The 15,385-nt window shown below is 47.5% G+C and overlaps 1 protein-coding gene across 3 annotated transcripts in view; it reads left to right on the forward strand.

Moving 5' to 3' along the window:
• The window catches only part of plxnb2b (plexin b2b), a 139,118-nt gene extending 128,237 nt beyond the window's left edge, over positions 1–10,881 (forward strand). For all 3 annotated transcript variants that reach the window (XM_030366268.1, XM_030366269.1, XM_030366267.1), the window contains 9 exons: positions 423–523; positions 1,086–1,170; positions 1,738–1,889; positions 2,934–3,094; positions 5,673–5,820; positions 6,041–6,105; positions 6,350–6,425; positions 6,829–6,903; positions 7,364–10,881. In XM_030366268.1, the coding sequence (XP_030222128.1) occupies positions 423–523; positions 1,086–1,170; positions 1,738–1,889; positions 2,934–3,094; positions 5,673–5,820; positions 6,041–6,105; positions 6,350–6,425; positions 6,829–6,903; positions 7,364–7,468 (968 nt within the window). In that variant the 3' untranslated portion in view covers positions 7,469–10,881. The remainder of the gene's footprint in view (positions 1–422; positions 524–1,085; positions 1,171–1,737; positions 1,890–2,933; positions 3,095–5,672; positions 5,821–6,040; positions 6,106–6,349; positions 6,426–6,828; positions 6,904–7,363) is intronic.
• Positions 10,882–15,385: the final 4,504 nt, after the last annotated feature.

The raw sequence follows: 15,385 nt of genomic DNA on the forward strand, positions 1-15,385 counted from the left end.
CCTGCCAATAGGGAATGTTCTGTATGCCGGTGGCAGAACATTGCATTTTGGCAACATTGCATTGTCCTAATGAGATAAACATGTATGTGTTGGTCCTTTTCCGTTGAATACTTTTCGTTGATGTGGGAGAGTTTTATGCGTGATGTTGAGATGAATGAACCCAAGAAAAGTTGTTGCCAACCGATCTTTACCAGTACAATGCACAGTACTTTTCACACCTACCTGATATTGATGGGCTACTGATTTTGATTGGCAACTAAATTTGAACCGGTAACCGGTCTTGACCGGTTGCTGTTTTTGACCAGTGGGTTATTCAACGGGGAGCAGATCATTTGACTGTCAACCGGTTTTGACTGGTAACGGATTGGACGGCGTGACTCGTTGTGACTGGTGGTGTTGCGGTGTCCTCCCCCCCACTACAGAGTGGCGCCCCGGCTCCACCGGGCAGATCCTGTCAGACCTGGACCTCACCTCCCAGAAGGAGGGCCGCTGGAAACGCATCAACACACTGGCACACTACAACGTGAGTACATCCGCACGCCCTGTCCGCAGCCAATCACGCGGCCGTATCCACCTCCTTCCTTCCTGACCCGTCACATTGACAGAGCCTAGGGCTATAAATACCAAAAAGTAACATTAATCTCTATCCTCTTCCTTGACAACTGCTAGCCTCTGTTTCGGGTAGTTTAGCGGTGCTGACCACAGACTGTGTTATCCACTAATGGTCCTGAGTGTCCCCCCCGCCTCCCCCGCCTCCCCCCCCCACTCACCCTCACCCTGGGCTTATCGGCCTTCTCCCGTAGTCCTCTCCGAGCCCGAGGCTGCTGTCCTAGATTGATCTGTGTTGTAAAAGCAACGCTAATCAGAGAGCAGGGCGCTATGGGAGGCCGGTACCGTGGTCAATAGCAGACAAAAGCCCAACCAAACGGGCAGTAAATACTCCAATGAGGACCGAGCCATGCCGTCGAGCCACTGGTATGGATCGTGGTCAACTATTAAGGCCGGGGGGGCGTGCGGCGTAATGGGGTAATGAGGCACCGATGAAGAATACCCTGTTTTGTGTCTGATGTGTTGTTGTGCACCAGGTGAGAGACAACGCCACCGTGGTCCTCTCCAGAGTGAAGCACACCCAGTATAACTACGACCAGAACCAGGAGAGCCAAGAGGAGAGTGAGTGTACACACACACACCATGTACACCCACCACACACCACATAATACCCAGACTCGCTCGCACACGACACTCACACATACACACTTGCAAACCCGAACACACACTTGCACACAAACACACTTGCACACATACACACAGACACACACACACACACTTGCACACTACACTCACACACACGCATATCATTTGATAGCTCGGGGAGGATGGGGCGAGAAACATGAATTAGAAATAAACTTTGAAATGTCTTCCTATCCCCAAGGTTTCAGTCGGCAGCGCCTTGCTCATTTCACATGCTAATACGTCTGTTTTTATGTATGGCGTTAGTACATTTTGTTTCACGCGCAACAAGACTCGCTTTTATCTGCCGTGCGGGTTGCTTTGTTATTTTCCAACATTCTCACATGGGCATTTACTCACTCGAAATGCACTTCATACGCAGCGCGGCGCTATTTTTACCCCCCCCTCTTGTGCATAGCGTTTTACGGGAATATATTTCGGAATGGTTGGAACGGTTCCAAAATAGAGTACAAAAACTAAAGTTGCGACGCCCAACTCCTGGTGCAGGGAACGCCCTGCTGGAGGACGACAAGGTGTTCCACCTTGTGAGACCCATGGAAGAGCTGGACGAGATCAAGTCGAAGCGGGGCAGCCTCAAGGACAAGTCCATGACCAAAGCCATCACTGAGATCTACCTGACGCGCCTGCTCTCGGTCAAGGTAACTGTGGTACTGCGCATGCTACACTGTCACCCAGGTGGCAGCCACACCAGGCAAAGGGAGGGGGTGTTGAAAGCCGCTTTATCTACAGAGTCTACAGAGTAGGACAATTTACCTGGTGCTTCATGTTGCCGTGCAGGAGGTCTCTCCTTGAGTATGTGTGGAGATGGCCACTTAATAATTTATACTGTTCATACCGTTTGTTTGGTTTGCCCTGTTTGTTCTTTCTTTAGCATTTACTTTAGCAACTTTTTTTGTTTTCATTAGAACCTAGTATTATTTTTTATTTTATTTTTTATTTTTTTCTTATCCTGTGTTTTCCACTGCTGCTGGGCGGTTGTAACAAAGGAATTACCCATCCGGGGGATTAATAAAGTGTTTACCTATCTATCTACGGCTGTTTCAACCTGTACACATAGATGAGTCAATGTGCAACAGTCGTGCAGCCTCATCCACCCCAGAGTCTCATCGGTATGACTCGGGCCGGGTGAAGCTTCTTAAACCAGTCATCAAACAGACACACTTTTACGAACCGGGCATCGATTCAACACAGGAAAATTAGCTGGCTAGGGTGTTCCCTCCCTCATGTACCTAGCCTACCTGCAGGTATCCTTGAGCAATTTGCCCGCTAACCCCTACCAACTCATTAGTGTACACGGGTAAATGAGATGTATCGGAATTCTCTGGATGCTCTTTTGAATAAAAGCGGCTAATGAATAATAGTAGTGGTAATGGTAATGGATACATTTTTCTTCTTATTAAAATGCAGGATAGATCGGGCACAGATGAAAAGGGTAACACATGAATATAGATGGAAAAGCAACACTAAAGCCGATACAAAATCTATGTTTCTTCTCTGAATACATTTGTTCACACTGACTCTGTCTCGAGAAGACCTGAGGCCTTGTTTCTCACATTGTGTGTGTGTGTGTGTGTCTGTGTGCATGCGTTTGTTGTTTGCGTGTGTGTGTGAATATCTGCGTGTGTGGGTGCGTGCATGTGTGTGTGTGTGTGTGTGTGCGGGTACACTTAAACCATTTCCAGGGAACTCTCCAGCAGTTTGTGGACGACTTCTTCCGGAGTGTTCTGTGCTCCGGGGCAGTGGTGCCGCCCGCCATCAAGTACTTCTTTGACTTCCTGGACGAGCAGGCGCTGAAACACGACAATGTGGACGAGGAGACGGTCCACATCTGGAAGACCAACAGGTGCAGCCCACACACACACGCACATGCATACATGCACACACACACGCATGCACGCACGCATGCGCACACTCACACAAACACACATGCACGCATGCGCACAAACACACGCATGCACACACACACACACACACATACATACACACACACACTCACACACAGACACAAACATAAAACAACCCACACACAAGCCCACACTCTATTCGTATCTATACATAAATGCATACAATCACACATACATACCCAAGCACATGCATACACACGTGTATATACACACATATGCAAGCTCTCACACGCAATCACACACCGATGTGCATTTCCAAAAATGTTTTGGTTTTTCAAACAAGCCGATGTCCCTTTTATTACACACGGACCACCTCCCTCTGACCCAAACAGACACACACACACACACTTCGGCAGGCCCACCTCTCTGCGCGGCAAACGTAACTCCCCAAGATAAACCATCCCAAGTAATAGAAGTTACTTATCCGCCCAAACGCCTGAATACCAATGCACATTTTCCGCTCGGTCGGTTATCATTTGCAATCCCCCCGTGCCCCCGCATGACATTTTAAGTGCATAAATTAGTGTCACCAGTGGGCTGGCGTCGGGCGGGCGAGCCGCGCGCCGCGACCGTGCCCGTGATTGACGCCGCGCTGTCAAGTGAGCCGCGGTGTGGGGGGAGGGGACAGGAAGCGCCGTTTAATTACTTATTTTCACTTCACGCCATGTCCTCGTTCTCCCCCTCCCCTCCCCCCGCTCTCTGTTTATCGAGTCAGCTGAGAGACACCTAGGAAATTATAAACGGGGCGGGCTGTGTGTGTGTGTGCGTGTGTGTGTGCATCCAGCACATCAACGAGCAAACATGGTAATGACGTCCCCAGGTGACTTAATTGTATGATCATAACACGTTTCTGCGTTTTTCCGGAGGCTTTTGTTGTTGATCGGGAAGCCTCTATTCCCCGGGAAGTCTGGGCAGGGTATTCGTTTTTATGCTCGGTGTGTTTTCCCCCTGGTGGATCAGCACACTAGTGAAGTCATGCTTATTCAGAGAGTGGGGAAAGTGCCGTCGAGTGAATCTTATTAGTTCCCCTTTTTGACGTGTGGTGGTGGGGGGGGGGGGGGGGGGAATCAGCCCGGGGTTGATTCATGGGCTGATTCGGGTCTGCAGAGGAGTCGTGTGTTCCTAGGTCTGTGTGTCCGGAACCGGAGATTAGCGGGTCAAATCGTGCGTGTGTGACGCCTTGGGCGACCGGGCGCTGTTGTCTTGTACGGGCGACTGGAAAGGTGGAAATCGTGCTGCTGCTTGACCGTCGCTAATCGCCGTTCATTAGGACGCCGGCACGACCCATTTAACAAATGCTTCTTCATCTCGGGCCCCCGTTCGAAGAGCTGACGGCAGCCGTCTTTTGTGGAGGGAGTAATTATGTGTTTCCCTCTGAGCATCTTTTGTTGTTGGATGAGGATACAAAATCATGGGAAATTGTTTTTTTTTATAATTTTTCTATTAAAAGCGGAATAGGAGAGTACTTTACAATTATCTCACACATCAACAACAAGAAGCCCTTTGATCATTCTTTCATACTACACGCTTTTATCTTGTTTTATCACACCTACCGCGCACTGGAAGTCTCCGCACTGTTTATTACCCTGCAGACTGCCCAGCTACCCCATCAGATCATTAGATGAAGGATGTTTGGAGGGGGAGCACGTTCTCCACTCTTGCTAGAATTTATTCAAGCATCGCCGACTCCCCTCTTGACCTCCCCCCCCCCCCCCCCGCCCCCACCACCTCATCAAACTCTCCTCCTCCAACTGCACTACCACCCCAACCGTATCCTCCACCTCCTACCTCCACCTCCTTCATCCCCCCATCTCTCCACCCCCCCTGCTCCTCCACAACCTTCCTCCATCATCCCTAACAATATACTCCTCCTCCTCCACCACCTCCTCCTCCTCCCTCCACCACCTCCTCCTCCTCCACCCCCGCAAACCTTTTACTCCTCCTACCTCCTCCACCACCTCCTCCCTCCAGCACCCCAACTTCCTCCTCCATCACCTCCTCCTCCTCCTCATCCACCACCACCTCCTCCTCCTCCACCCCCGCAAACCTTTTACTCCTACCTCCTCCAGCACCTCCTCCCTCCAGCACCCCAACTTCCTCCTCCATCACCTCCTCCTCCTCCTCATCCACCACCACATCCTCCTCCACCACCACCTCCTCCTCCTGCTACCTCCTCCACAACCTCCTCCTCCACCACCACCTCCTCCTCCTCCACCACCACCTCCTCCTCCTGCTACCTCCTCCTCCACCACCACCTCCTCCTCCTCCACCACCAGCTCCTCCTCCTGCTACCTCCTCCACCACCTCCTCCTCCTCCTACCTTCTCCACCCCTCCAACCTCCTCCTCCTCCACCACCCCAACATTATCTTCCTTCTCCTCCTACCTCGACCTCCCCCCCAACCTCCTCCTCTTCCTTCCTCCTCCACTACCCCCAACCTCATTTTCCTCCTCCTCCTCCTCCTCCTACCTCTTCCACCTACCCTAACCTTGTCCCCCTCCTCCTCTTCCTCCCCTAGCCTCCCTCTGCGGTTCTGGGTGAACATCCTCAAGAATCCCCACTTCATCTTCGACGTGCACGTGAGCGAGATGGTGGACTCCTCGCTGTCGGTCGTGGCCCAGACCTTCATGGACGCCTGCACCAAAAGCGAGCACAAGCTCAGCCGGGTGAGTGTGTGTGTGTGTGTGTGTGGGGGGGGGGAGGCATTAAGGGGGAGAGTGCCTGAGAGCTGACCCGTTCAGAAGGAAGCAGCGGCGAGCGCTGGCAAGAGCAGACATCGGGGCTCCTGCGGGCTCACCGACGCTGGCAGAGGGGGGGTCAAGAGGGGTGACTGTGTTTGAAATGTCAGTGTTTTCACCGAGACGCCTGTCTTTTCTCTTGCCCCAGGACTCGCCGAGTAATAAACTACTCTATGCAAAGGAGATTTCCACTTATAAGAAGATGGTGGATGAGTAAGTTGCCCTCTCTTCCTTCAAGATGTTTTTATTTTATTTTTTTTCGACAATGGCACGACGATATGAATGTGGATGTGCAGCCATCATAACCAGATTCTCAAACTGTGTGTGTGTGTGTGTGTGTGTGTGTGTGTGTGTGTGTGTGTGTGTGTGTGTGTGTGTGTGTGTGTGTGTGTGTGTGTGTGTGTGTGTGTGTGTGTGTGCGTGCGTGCGTGCGTGCGTGCGTGCGTGCGTGTTCTAGCTATTACAAGGGCATCAGGCAGATGGTATCTGTCAGCGACCAGGACATGAACACTCATCTGGCCGAAGTGTCTCGGGTGAGAAGCCCCCCTAGCTCTCACTGTGCTATAATATCCACCCTCTCCTTCTGTTCATGTCACTTCAATACAGCTCTGTGTACACACATAATCTATGTGTGTGTCTGCATCATTACATCAATTGTACTAAAGAAATTAAGAAGAAATACACACTAATGTCCCGAGGCCCAAATTGCTAACTATTTTTCCTTTCAACTGATCCAGTTTGTAGAATTTTGGTATTGTGTTTCTGTAAAAAAAAAAATATATAACTATTTGGGGTTAAATGTGTAATATCTTGAGTTGCGGTGTTACATTCTCTCAAAGCTGACAGTAGACTAGGCGATGGTTATGTATAGCAGCGCTTTGCACTTTGGAAAACATGACAACACTGTTAAATGGATTCTGTCTTTGCCTCCTCTAGACTCACACAGACAAACTGAACACAGAAGTGGCCCTGCATCAGCTCTACCAGTATGCCAGCAAATACTATGATCTGGTGGGTGATTCTCTCGCTCTCTATCTGTCTCCTATCGTACCTCCTGGAGAACTGAACGCACTACTGCCCAACCCAATATTGCACTTTTCATTTTTCTTCTTTTACTCTGCTCCACTCTCACCTTTTTGACGGCAGGATGTGTGGAATTTTAATTGAAAGCCTTTCTGTGGTGCGTGAATCGGAAAATTGGTCTGGGAATTGATTTATCCGTCCGGAAGTGTGCACAGCCACTTAAGGTCGCAGAGGGGAGAGCCGAAATGCAGATCTAAATAAAACGTAATGAACAGAGTTCAAGTTGGATAAGCAAATGGTCATTCTCATTTCCTCTCTCTCTCTCTCCCTCGTCTTTCATACCTCTCTCTCTCTCTCTCCCTCGTCTTTCATACCTCTCTCTCTCTCTCTCTCTCTCTCTCTCTCTCTCTCTCTCTCTCTCTCTCTCTCTCTCTCTCCCTCCCTACAGATCATCGCTGCCCTGGAGGATGACCCCGTCGCCCAGAGCAAACACTTGACCCTGCGTCTTCAGCAGATCGCTGCGGCTCTGGAGCATAAATCCACCGACCTTTAACCCCCCCCCCCCCAAGGGATGGAAGGGCGGACGGATGGACAGACGGAGAGAAAAAAAATAAGGGCCGAAAGAAGGACGCGAGCGAAGAGGGAGGGAGGGAGGGAAGGGAGGATGCCAGTGTGTCCACAGTGGCTTAGGGATGGATTCCTCGGAAGGAAACAAGGAGGAAAGGAGGCAAGGAGGCGAGATGAGGGGCCGAACCATGCGAGCGTCTCTGCTGTAGGACCTCAATGGGACTGACGCGGTACCGATGTAGAGCGGGAGAGGGAGGAGGAGGAGGAGACGACAGCGTTGTGCTCTCCTAGCTATGCCTTAAAGCTCACCTGCCAACCTCTAAGGTCCACATGCGCCCAACCCCCCCAACCCAGAATGCAGTGCAGGAGCTGGCGTGGGAGAGTAAGGCCCCTGGCGCTGGAGATAATCAGACCCTCCGTCCCGTATAGAAGAGGTTCCAGGAGGAGTTGATGGATAATATATATATTTTTTAATTGTGTGTGCGTTCTTATGCGGATAGCTTTATAAGGAGATGATTATCTTTTTAAACGGATCGCCTTGTGGTGCAAAGTGTTTCTATATGCCTGTGTGTGCGTGCGTGCGTGTCTGTGTACAGCGTGTACGATATGTGAACAGGAGCGGGTGTGCCTACCTGTGCGTTAGTCTGTGTGTGCGTGTGTGTCGGTCCGCTGTTAAGCATGGGGGGTTATAGGGAAGCCCCTTGTTCTATCGGTTTGAACCCCCCCCTGACCCCCGGATGAGAGCCTGAGCTCTCCCTGTATCATTTCACCAGAAGAGACCAAAGGTTCTGCTGGTGGGGGGGGGGGGGGGGGGGGGGGTGCTGGCTCATCTTCTCAAATCATAGGTGTCCCAGCGACACGGCGCCGAGACGTGTTCCATTTCTGTCGTCGACGGTTCTTAGGCTCACTGTCGTCGCTTCGAGCTCGATTGCCGTTTTTTGTTGTGCTTGTTGAAATCGATAAATAGCACAGTCAGTTTCCCTTTATTGTAAAAATGCCACGACACATTCCACTCAGAGTAAAGCACAGAGTAAATGAAAACTTTTTTTTTTTTTAGGGATCATTTGAAAATTGCTTATGAATGATAAAGCGTTCGAGCTTGCTTGTGTAAGCGGACGATTGATAACATTCAATTACAGAGCCGGTGACTTAATATTAGCCCTGCAATAATGTCAATGTAAAATAATTCACAACACTGTAGACGGTACAAGAGGCAAAACAGTTATTATGGTATCAATGCAGCAATACATGTGGAAACTGTCCAGCTGATTCGTTTATGGAAAGCGTAGTGTTACCGTTGTAATGCGTTTATAAGTGGTGCCATTTTTATAGTATTAGCATTTTACCAATTTCAATAGTCGCGCTACATTTCTGCCTCCTTTGTTGATAATGCTGATGTTAATGCTTTTGTGAAAGGATATTCGAGAGTTCTATGGTACGTTTTTGAAGAAGTGATATTTGTTTTAGCTTTGGTGTGATGTCATGGGGCTCAGGTGAAAGTATCTACATACATGATTGTAGGAATCGTTGGAGGGTTCATGTGTAAACGTTAGAGTCCAAATAGGATGGTTGCTATTACTTTCGTCCTTGTATACTTTATTCATGCTGAAAAAAGAAAGAACTGATAAATATATACATATATATATATGAATTAGGGTTTGCCTTGAATATTCAGTTGGCAGATTGGTACTCGGACATTACCCCATAAGATATGTTCTTCAGTTTTAATAGGAGCAAAACTAGATGCCTAAGAAATCTGAGAACATTTAAATCAAAATCACACCAATAGGGAAAGAAGAGGGTCTCGAGATGACAACGGACATGCTCTTATTACGGGGGTTTGTCATGTTAAATCGACGGAGCCCATCACCATGAGTCTATTTATTGAGCAGTATAAACGCTGCCTCGGGCCACACTTCATGTTTATTGGCTCATTTATTAAAAGAGAAAGCTCTGCTGTTTGTTCATGAACTGCGGCGAAGATTAAAAGCATTTCGGCATACGGCCCTGATTTATTTCTAGGTTTTTCTAACAGTCAACTGATAGCGACCACGTATGGTAACGGAGCCCAAAGAGCTCTCCAGACCCCAGAATGTGAGCGATTCCTGCCTTAGCTGGTGTAAGTGTGTATTATTTTGCACAGGGCCCAAGCATGCCTGCCTGCCTGCCTGCCTGTCTGTCTACCCTGAAGGCCCTGCTCAAACACAGCAGGGGGTCCTGGCATTCTGACCCACAGCACTCGGGGCTGGTCACTCAGAACGGCGCAGAGCAACACTCCATATAAGTGAAGCAGCAGGGAAAGGGGGGTGGGGTTGGGGGGGGGGGCAATGCTTTTGATCTTGACCGCTGCAATCCATCCCTATCGCCGCTTACCGCCGGTGTCCTCTCGACGAAGAGAGTGATGCAAGACGCTTTTTTCGAAGCCCTTTTTCCTTAACCAAAAATGTGCCTTACCGATAGGACGACGCGTAGATATATAGATGTGTCCTTTCTAAAATTCTATCGATAACTTAAAAGTGATTTATGATTCTAGTGCTATAGACACAGCAATGTATTTGGAATTGTGATTTTTTGTGTGCTGTCAAGAAAAGAAAAAAATATATAAAGCTAATCACCCTGCTGCAGCCATGTGCGTGCCAATAGGCTGAAGACATTGTTTTATTTTATGTGCACTTTTCCTTTTTGGGTGTCTGTGGTGTGTGTGTGTGTGTGTGTGTGTGTGTGTGTGTGTGTGTGTGTGCTTAGTAGGCCTTCTGTGACTATGGCCCAAGCGAATAAATGTAAAGCAATGTCCATCCCCAAATTCCCATTCAAATGGTTGGAACCCTAAAAATTCGCCTCAAGTCAAAAAGGATAATTGTGTGTAGATCGATTATAGCTCAAAACTGTTGCAATGGTGTTTTTCCTTCTTTTGCTGTGTGTTTCTACCGTGTGTATGATTAATGACTATCTATACTCGACAAAAGAGCTTTCTTACTGCTGTGCAGTTATTTTTGTTTCCTATAACATATATACCTTTGTAAAAACATGTTGAAATACTGTACTCTTCACTGTATAATCCTATGCATTGAGTCCTGGGGCGTGGGGGGAGGGGGGAATTAAGTTTATTTGTGCAGTTGTCGAGACATTTTCTCCTCTCCCTTCCATTTTGAAAACTTGTGAAAGTGCCGTGGTGATAAAAACTAAACTGGAACGGTCTCATTTTCAACGCTGGCGAAAGCAATGTCCCTTTCAACCCGAGGCAGCTCACAAGCCAATCTTGATCTGTTTCGTAGTGGATGAACTCACTCCTCCAAAGTTTATGTGCGTGCGTGTGCGTCTGTGTGTGTGTGGATGGAGCATTTACACATGGGTTTCATCACCCACGCCACCGTGAATAAATTTCTCAGAGATGTCTAATGCAGGGTTTCTTTTCTGTTTCCTTCGTGCACACACACACACACACACACACACACACACACACACACACACACACACACACACACAACCAGTATCTGTTATCAGTTAGGACACCCCTCTCTCTCTCTCGAGTCCCCCCTATCTTCTATCTAATGCATATGGTTTGATGTGGTTGTCGTTATGGTTTGACCAGAGTTTTAAGTCCGGGCAGGATACTCAGTTCTACAGTTGAGTTGAACCGAGTGTCGAATAGAATATCCTCATGCACCCATGATAACCTCATTATCAACTGTCATACACATTATGGTAATAACCATAATTAAGTAAATTAACAGACTATGCCACCTGTTAATCCATAGTGATTTACATTGAATTCAGATACAGGTCATTAAGCAGCTAGAAAGTAAGGCCTCTTGCCCATGGGTGCCCTGCAGGTATGCTGCAGGCAATTTGGGATCAAGCCCAGAACTTTTCACCCTAACCACTGACTATACAATCCGGCCCTCCTACTTCTTACTGCCGTAGGCAAATGCCGTAACATGGCACACAAAAACAAAATAAACAAAGTTCACGGTCAACAGGATCGCGGCCATTCACTTCAATGTCTTTCGGCTCGCGCCATAGTCCGACAAAGCATACTAAAGACCCGAAGTTTGACTACATAGTAGAAGCTCATAATGTAAACATGCTCTGTGTGGTGTCGGCAACCCCCCAAGTGAACGTTGAAAAGATTCCTGCAAAAACTTTAATTAAGCAAAAACGGCTAAGAATAAAATGCCAGGGAAAAGGAGAGGCTGGTGTACGGGGGGGGGGGGGGGGGGGGGGCAACATGAAAGGGAGGACAGGGGGTGGTGGGGGAGGGGGTCTCATCTGAGCTGCTCCGCAAACCCTTGACGCCGGGGTGGAGATATCAAAGACTGAGCAGGGGCCGTGGAGGCGTTAGCTTGTAACCGAGCGGAGAGATTTGCTCGCAGATATCCACCCGGAGGAACGGAGAAGAGAGGCGCTGCCAAGAGTGATTACGCTTGATTATCACAAGCCTCCTTGCTGCTGTTGCGTTTTTCTCGAAGAAAGTTGTCCAATCCCGGGTTGCTTTAAACTCACTTCATTTATTGTAAGTCGTCGGCATGTTTCGGCATGGTAACTGAAGCTATACGGAGGGAATTGTAGCTAAAGAATGGAACACGTGTGAGAGATAATAACTCTGGCTACTACGGGACATGGGCAAAGGCCCATGTCCCCTCGCGGGTGTCGCTGCAAATCTCTGATCTATGGGCCACGGGCAGAGGCCCGTGACCCTGCGCGCGTGTCGTTATTAATCTCTGGTCTCTTCACACTGGGCGCACAGGTAAGAGACCGCCAAGTGGGCGTAGCCGGGGTGACGTAATGACTTCGGCTTCTTCGTATATATAAAAGTGCTGCTATCTGTGGCTGGAGCAGCCTCCAATAAGGTATTGCTCCCCTTGTGGCTATGTATAGTATTTACGGCTTATATGTTTGGTCCTGCTTCTATCTAATCTATGTGTGGGTAGCTTAGATTCTTAAAATACGTAACAATCCCTCCTTGGTCATCTTAGATGACCATACAATAATATTTTAAATCATAAACACCATTTACCACACCGAAAACATAGTCAAATTAGGATCAATCAACACGTGTGGAAAACTCTTGAATAGAGGAAAAAACCACAATGCTCTCATAATACTGAGACGTCATTCACCTTGTGGGTCTCATTGGGAATACAGGTCATTATTTAACAATACAACAATGAACATAAATCTTGTTATCATACAATCACATGTCCAAACAGCACACAAACAAAACTACTCATAGAAATCCTGAGCTAATACTTTTGGTTATGTGCTACAAGGCCATACAATTTTCATCATGTGCAAAAGTAAAGTAAAAATTGGTAGTCAAAATACAATTTTAAAATTTCAAAATGATTGATAAGCTAACATGGATTTGGGGGGTTCAGGTGATCTTCGTGTATTGGTGCGCCGGTTCATGTGGGTGGTTTGGGCATGGATTTGGGGTCATTGTTTTTTCTGTCGCCGTCTGGCCTGTAATTCATGATCCCAAGACTCGTCCCTCCTTGTCAAGGGCTCAACTCAGAGAGGTTACTCCTACATCATGGGAGCCTTCAAACAGGTTCTCCGTCGTCGTCGTGTCAGTAACAGGTGGCCTGTAAAACAATCGCCTCAAGGAAGATCAACTGTACCATTATTAATGCAGCGATTCAGAAATAACGGGTTGCACTCGCAACCAAGCAACATTACACAATAACAAACATAGTCTGGTATGGTTGTTTTAAAATGTGTTATTCAAGTAAATCCGGGATATTGCCTTGCTCGGCGGTGGTAGTTTGTAGGCTCCGGGTGTGTCTGCATCTGGAACTTTTTGCTTCTATTGCAGAAATACAAACTCATGTACAGCAGTTAGTTGTTCAAAAACATATTTCCATGAATTCTAATTTTAATTGTTTTACAGTATCTACTTTGGTTTAATTTCACACTACATCCCTCCTTGCGCATTGCTTCAGCCATGCGCATTGAATGACAACTAAAGCTAACCACGCCGTAGTTTAACCAAGTTGCTATAACCAAAAAGATGTAAAAGGGAAATAACAATGTTGAAATGTGCATGTTCAATATCACTTCTGTGTTAACCGTATCTCATAATAACAGTTACCTTCATCATACTACCTGATTGTCCTACACTAACTATGTATATTGGATGACCTAATCTTCATTTATTCTACCTATTGCTCGCATTTGATGTTGCCCACACTTTGATTCACTCCTATGTACATCGCATACCACATCAAACGTGAATACGCCTTATTCTCTGCACAATATCCTATTGCGCCACTTTCTGCATACCACATCAAACGTGAATATGTCTTAGCAAAGTGAAGTAAAGTAAAACTCAGTTTTATCTTTACTTATTTTATAGCTACACATGTCCCGGACATGTTCATTACTATTTCCAAAACAGTTTTTTTAGCTACGCAGGTCCCAGACCTAACTATACCATTACATGAACAGTATTTATTATTATAATTATCTAGTTTTTTGTTGGTCAACATCAAATCGATACATTAATTCAACCTTCTGACTTACTGACCCACCCGATTTCTCCCCGTGTGAGCCCGCGAATGACAACTCTCCCGGGGCCTCCCCATGAGCCCCACCGCCACCACTCCCCGTGTGAGCCCGCGATTGTACTCTCCCGGAGCCTCCCATTGAGCTCCACCGTTACCACCTCAGAACTCTGCAGGAACGATTAGTCGATTAACGCGTGGCTCGGAGGCTCCTCAAGGAGTGCAACAATCCTACGTCTTGACACCTGGTGCAGTCGACGTGTGGCTCGGGGGCTCCCAGGAAGTGCCACAATCCTACGTCTGACACCTGGTGAATCTTGAGCTAGGTCAATCAAAACCGTCTAAACTAGGTAGAATAAAGAGTCATCCAAACTTACAACAATTATGCACATCTTGGTATTAAATATATGGTGATATTCTATAAACAAAACAAAAACTGAACCTAAGAGAAAAATTCAGAAGTTATCGTTTGAAACAAATGTTATTGTAATTGAACTACAGCAGTTGAGCTAACTCCCGCCTTGTGCACCGGTTAAAACCATTTATTAATTAAACATTATTTTAACAGTTGAACCCCGTGTCTATTTGAACCATCCTGGTTCCCTAATCAATGTGCATGACACAACCCGTGTCTATTGCACTCCTGTTTTGATACACAAAACGCATGTTGAATAGACAGAAGGGCTTAGCAACCTGAAAAACATAATGTCTGAGTGTTAGGCATTCGTTACTGCATATACTGCTATTTCCTGAAGAGAGAGAGAGAGAGAATATTAAGATCAATGCACACACACAGGTCGCGAAGGCTAAATTTACATCCTGGTTCCAACACATGGCTAGGTGTGAGGGTTTGAGGGGGTAAGGGGCAATTTAACTAACAATAGAGAGGCGAGTTGCCTTCTCAGGGGGATGGGGGGGGGGGGGGTCTGACTACTGGACCTGTGAAGACTGGGACAAAGGGAGTGGGGGGGTTTCACGAGCGAGAGAGAGGAAGAGGGAGAGGAAGAGGGAGAGAGAATGTAACACCGTAGTTGGGCTCCCCGCTGCTCTTGGTCTCTGCAAGACCCAAGATGGCGGACGTCTGGACAAAGGAAACCCACGTCACGAAGACGCGCCGTCTCTTTAACACCACGTGGTTACACTCTACGGCTGCGTTCTATACTAATCAAAATTGCACATTAGACTTAACTGAACCGGGAGGAATCAATCCAATTTGAACTCCTTGGCCAAGCCTCCGTTTTAATATGCAACTAAGCTAGATTAACGTTAAAAACCTGACCTTTCCTCCCCCCACCGTAAAGAGTTTGGAACTTTATGGTCGGTAATAAATATACCTTATGGTGGTCCGGCTTAACTTCGAGACATTCACCAATTACCTTATGATGTTCTCGGCTTAACTT

This window comes from Gadus morhua, chromosome 9 (genome assembly GCF_902167405.1).
Source record: "Gadus morhua chromosome 9, gadMor3.0, whole genome shotgun sequence".
NCBI classification, from domain to species: Eukaryota; Metazoa; Chordata; class Actinopteri; order Gadiformes; family Gadidae; genus Gadus; species Gadus morhua.